Raw genomic sequence first — 5,421 nt, forward strand, 5'->3', positions numbered from 1 at the left:
TACGGGATCGATCCCGCGGTGTTTTTGTCCTCTGGTGTTAAAATTATGAAAGAGTGGAACAATAAACAAGCCTGGCGGTTGTAGAATGTAGGCAGCGAAATCTAACCAACCACTGGAGAAAAGAAATAAAGAAGTGAGGGAGGACAATGTTTAGTCACCTTAACGTAAAGACTCGGAAATCGTTAAGTAATGATTCAACTCGGCAGAAAAAAAACAACATGATTAAATTCTCTATAGATCATACACTTTGCCCTACCTGCAAGTAACCAAATCGAATATGAAACTCATTCGTTTTCTACTGCAAGAATAACTCAGCTCCTAGGGGTGAGTCATAGTGCAATAAAATACAGTCTCACTTACCGAATATTCAACAATTGTCAACGACAAGAAATTAATAAATGAACTCCAGCAATTTCCAACAACTGTTATATAAAAATGCAATTAATGAAGTTCATTTCGTTTCATTTGCATCGAAATATTTGCTGTATAATTCCTAAAGTTTAGGGTTCATACACTAAGTATATAGTTATAGGTTGTATGTATTTGCTATACTGTATATATTTACAGTCATTAAAATAAAGCTACTTGCTGTTGTTAGAGCCTGATTTGTCACCCCTTACAGTGTTTCTCATCCTCGGAGATCCAGGGACCGAGCAGGTAGTGGGGCCAGAGACAAAGTCAAAAAGGGCGGGAAAAAATTCGACGAACAAAACTACGAACTTTTTCCCGCCCTTTTTGACTTTGTCTTCGGCCCCACTATCTCCCCCTGGGTCCTGAGGATGAGCGTCTGTCACTGGAATTGTAATTGTGGAACTGTAACTGTGTACACAACAGTAAGTCAGTGACATACCTAACTGCAGACTTCCTATTTATAATTGTTTTATATTTGTGTGCAGGTGATCGCTCATGCCAGAGTCAGGGTTCCCATCATCAAACTCAAGGACAGAGAGAGGTCGTTTGAAACGGATATCAGTGTGGAGAATTGGTGCAGCGTACAAAACGCCTTTCTTTTAAGGTGTTATTCTGAGTGTGACCCTAGAGTGAAACCACTGGTCATGGTCATAAAACTGTGGGCTCAAAACGCTGGGATCACTGACGCCAGATTAAAGAGGCTGGCAGGTGCGTATGAAGCAACATGTTTGGTAAAAGTAATCCCGTCAGAATACAAAAAATATATCTGTCATCAAACAAAAAGTATATCTGTCATCAATAGGAGCCCTACATTAAAACTAATAAAAAATACAAGATAAATAATGACAACTAAGTAACTATAAATTAATAAATATAGTATAACATATAAAAAAACTAATTCTTATTTACTAATATAATTATTATACACAACTGAGCCATTATTAAAAAAAAAACTTGTCTTGGCGGTCTCATTTCTTACTGCAGGTAAGTATATAAAATTGCTTCTTCTTGTTTCTCTTGAAATAACTTTCTTATTCAACTTAAAGTAATTCTTTAAGAACTGTGGTACATTGTTATTTAAACACCTCTTCACTAAACCAAAAATATGAGCGTTACGGCTATCTTCCAAACTCTGAAATTTAAGATAGTCAATGCATATGGATGTTGTACTACATTTGGATTTGATGGCAGAAGCCTGTTGCTAAGACACATGGTGGATCATTGTAATTAGGGAAAAGTACATAATGACAAGCTGACTTGACAACTTTTGGACTAGCCTGATAGTGATCAAGTCAAGACTTATTTTCATTCCATTCCGACGGAAAACGCGAGAAGAAAAATGTCAGTTTCGAACTCAAGAGTGATAATGTTAGATATATTCGCCTTCCCAAGATCATGTCAGTCAAGCGTTATGTCAGTAACATCTGGGCGGTTGAAAATATCACCTGAGGACATGTTTCTTGTGCGTGTAGATGTACTTCACCTTCCATCTTTGAATATCCAATATTCGTCTTTATTCCAGTTTTTTCTATACAAGTTGCTGAACAATCATTTCGTCTATCTGTAGCCTCCATCTCACAATCAATTTTCACGTTATATTGTTTTTTCTTCTTAGGTTTCGCTGTCGTTCTTTTTGTTATTCATTATCTCCAAGTGGGATGCACCCCACCCGTTGTCCCCGCACTGCAGCAGCTCTTCCCAGTGATCTTCCAGAGCTCGAACGCAACACTTCTAGACAAGCTCACCGCTGATATTCCTACGCAAATTCGTTCGTTCAAGTCAAGAAACACTCAAAGTCTGGGTGAGCTCCTGACTGGTTTCTTCCAGTATTATTCCACATTCAACTGGGACAGGACCATATCCATTCGTAGGGGGGACACACGACCAACCGCCATGCATGACAAGATTTGGCGTGGACCTTACATCAGACTGGAGGATCCTTCCGATGGCGGGAACGTCACGCGAGCGGTGTTTGATTATTATGAATTTACACGCATCAAGAGCGCGTTCAACTCCGCGGCGACTCAGTTAAGGCGGAATCCGTCCTTGGATGGAATTTTTTAGGCTAATGAAAATAATTTCCTCATTGGCAAACTCGCAACAGACTGAAACGGTGCGCCATGCAGATTAAACTAGGCTAAGACAAAACTCCTATGTCACACTGATTTTCGCAATCTTGGCGTTTGGAAAAAGATGCTTGTTATTTCTTTAGTCCTTTCCATAAGTATAATTTACATACCCGTAAACTGCCGCTTATAAGCCCTGGGCTTATACAACTTCGTAAGGGGCCTTAGATCGGCCTATAAAAATTATTAATTGGGGGGGGGGGGGGGTGGTGGGCTTATATATATCCGAGGGGGCTTATAACCGGAATAAAATGAAATGAAAAATTAATTCTGATGTCTTAAAATTTTGTCAAGGAAATTTTCTTTGTTTTTTTTTTCTTCTAGAGGATATCTGGAACAGCTATGTTTGATAAGGGACATTTGACTGAAAATAACTATTGCTAAGCTTAGGATTTTTGACAGCATCTTCAATAAACAACTCTCTGACTCCTAACTATAACTGTAAGCAAACCATGTGAAATGCATTTTAAATTTTATCTTGTAGTTGTTACCTTACAAGACCCCACAAGCATTTTTATGCTAAACCTAATCGTGTTTAACTAAATAATGTGCTGTTGATGTTTTTGTTGACATCAGACTGATCTCGTGCCTCTTCAGTAATACATTCTCACGGTCTATAAATCTTTAATTCGGGGGAGCAGGGATGGTGCAGTGGTGAGAGCACTTGCCTCCCACCAATGAGGCCCAGGTTCGATTCCCGGACTCGGCGTCATATGTGAGTTGAGTTTGTTGTTGGATCTCGTCCTTTCTCCGAGTTGTTCGGGTACTCCGGTTTTCCCCTCTCCTCAAAAACCAACATTTCTAAACTCCAATTCGATCTGGAAAGTTTCTCCAATTCGTGCTCTGCGCTAAAAAAATTGACACTTCATAAAGTGATTTATTTTATTTATTTTCTATTAATCCTTGTGTTTTCTGTGTTTCAATTGACATTGCCGTTTGGGGACAAACTTCTCAATGCCATTTGGGTTAAAATTTAGTCTTACAAAAGCCTGTTCTTCGCTTGATGTACTTTGCTGACAGTAGAACACATGCCAGCTCTTCCCCTGCTCGTTTCGTCTAAAATTATTCCAGTTAATATGCTTTTCTGGAAGACTGTTTCTAATTGAATGCATGATATTTAAAACTAAAATTGCTCCGCCTAATATTCTGGATCTTTCAGATCTTATCCGCAGGGGCGGATCCAGGGGAGGTGAAATGGGTGAATTTTCACCCCCCTTTTTTTGAGCCCCCTTCCTTTTTTTTTCCTTATCCGTCAAATATTGAAATAATATTTGATTTCTCTAATTGAGGTGGAGAATGTGCATTAGCGATGACTGGTTCTACCAATCAATTTATTCATTTTGAGCCTGTTGAAATGGGGTTGACAGACCTACACGACTCCCGCTGTGTGCCCATTGTGTTGATAAAAGCCTTTATAATTTTGCTTTAATAAGCATGTCTTTAAGCGATTTCCCTTTTCTATAATAGATAAAGGGAGGTTCCTTGTATATCTCTCTTAGTAGCGGCTGGTTTTGTATTAAATGCCATTCAGTGTCCATTAGAATATTTTTCAAACATGGCAGTGATGGTTGAAATTGTGTCACGAAGGGTAGAATTTTCTTGTGCACTTTCTGTTTTTGTGTAAGAGCGTTCTTCCTTTCTGCGAAGTTAACTTCGGAGAGGATTTTGTCCACCAGGTTACTAGGATAAGCTCTCGATACCAGACGTGTTTTAAAGTTTTTAATGTTTTCGTCAAACACTACTTTAGAAGCGTTTGTCCTCAGAAGTGCCTGCTGGGTGGCAGCTGTTGTAGTTTGTGTACTGAAATGTTTTAGTAGGTTTGTAATGTGTGCGCACGTCGAGAATCGATTCTTTCTCGAATCTCTGTCCCTTATAGACTGTTGTATCCAAGAATGTTGTTTCTTATTGTGAGACTTCAGCGGTAAACTTTATGGTAGGGTGGTACGAATTTGCTTGCTCAATGAATTTTCTATTTCTTCTTTGTTTGTATCCCACAAGTAAAATACATCGTCAATGAATCTTCTCCACATTAGTGGTTTGTGAACGCTCTGCCTTAAGATCTCCTTTTCTATAGATGCCATAAAGATGTTGGCAAAAGCTACTGCCATTTTAGTGCCCATGGCAGTTCCGTGTGTTTGGAAGGAGTTCTCCTTCAGTGTAAGGCTGAGCATTTCTCTGAGGAAATTTGTGGCTATAGGAGGGTTATTGGCATGAAAGTTCTCGTATGCGTTGCATACTATAGTGATTCTTTCAGTCCTCCTGTGGGATATTCGTGTAAAGGCTAGTGACATCCATTGAGACTAGAAAAGCGTTTCTAGGCACCCTAGTGCTTTCAATAAACCTTATGAAATGTGTCGTATCTTTTAGAAACGAGTCCTGTATTTGTGCTATTGGCTGAAGTAGTTTGTCTACGAATGATGATAGGCGTTCTGTTGGGCCATCACACCCAGATATGATAGGTCTTGACTTCCGACTAATGTCGGTTTGTGAATTTTTGTGAGGGTATAAAACACTGGGCTTCGAGGCGGATTTGGTGTTAGGTTAAACCATTTAACCGTCATTTCGTCTATGCACCCTGCTTGATGAAGGGCATTAATGAGGTGTTTAACTCTCTGGGATGTCTCTAACCATTGGTTCGTCTAGTGGCTGACAGTTATTTCTATCATCCAATTGTTTCTGTCCGTCATTGATTTTGTTTTCTCCGTTCATAACGACGGTTGTTCTGCCTTTATCTGCTTTTTTGAGAATAATTTCTTTGTTGTTAACGTTAATAAGCTCCTTGAGAGCTCTTCGCTGCACAGACCTCAAACACCTCAACCAGGCTTTGGCTCTATAAAAAATTACATTATTACAAAAATTCACCCCCCATTTCAAAATCCTGGAT

At 39.3% G+C, this 5,421-nt stretch overlaps 1 protein-coding gene across 1 annotated transcript in view; it reads left to right on the forward strand.

Moving 5' to 3' along the window:
• LOC146474509 (poly(A) RNA polymerase GLD2-B-like) overlaps nt 1-3,107 on the forward strand; it is a 4,357-nt gene extending 1,250 nt beyond the window's left edge. The window contains exons 2-3 of the mRNA XM_085116964.1: nt 897-1,119; nt 2,027-3,107. Of these exons, the coding sequence (XP_084973090.1) occupies nt 897-1,119; nt 2,027-2,475 (672 nt within the window). The 3' untranslated portion in view covers nt 2,476-3,107. The remainder of the gene's footprint in view (nt 1-896; nt 1,120-2,026) is intronic.
• Nucleotides 3,108-5,421: the final 2,314 nt, after the last annotated feature.

The sequence above is a fragment of the Pavona decussata genome, unplaced genomic scaffold (assembly GCF_977016875.1).
Source record: "Pavona decussata unplaced genomic scaffold, jaPavDecu1.1 SCAFFOLD_89, whole genome shotgun sequence".
NCBI classification, from domain to species: domain Eukaryota; kingdom Metazoa; phylum Cnidaria; class Anthozoa; order Scleractinia; family Agariciidae; genus Pavona; species Pavona decussata.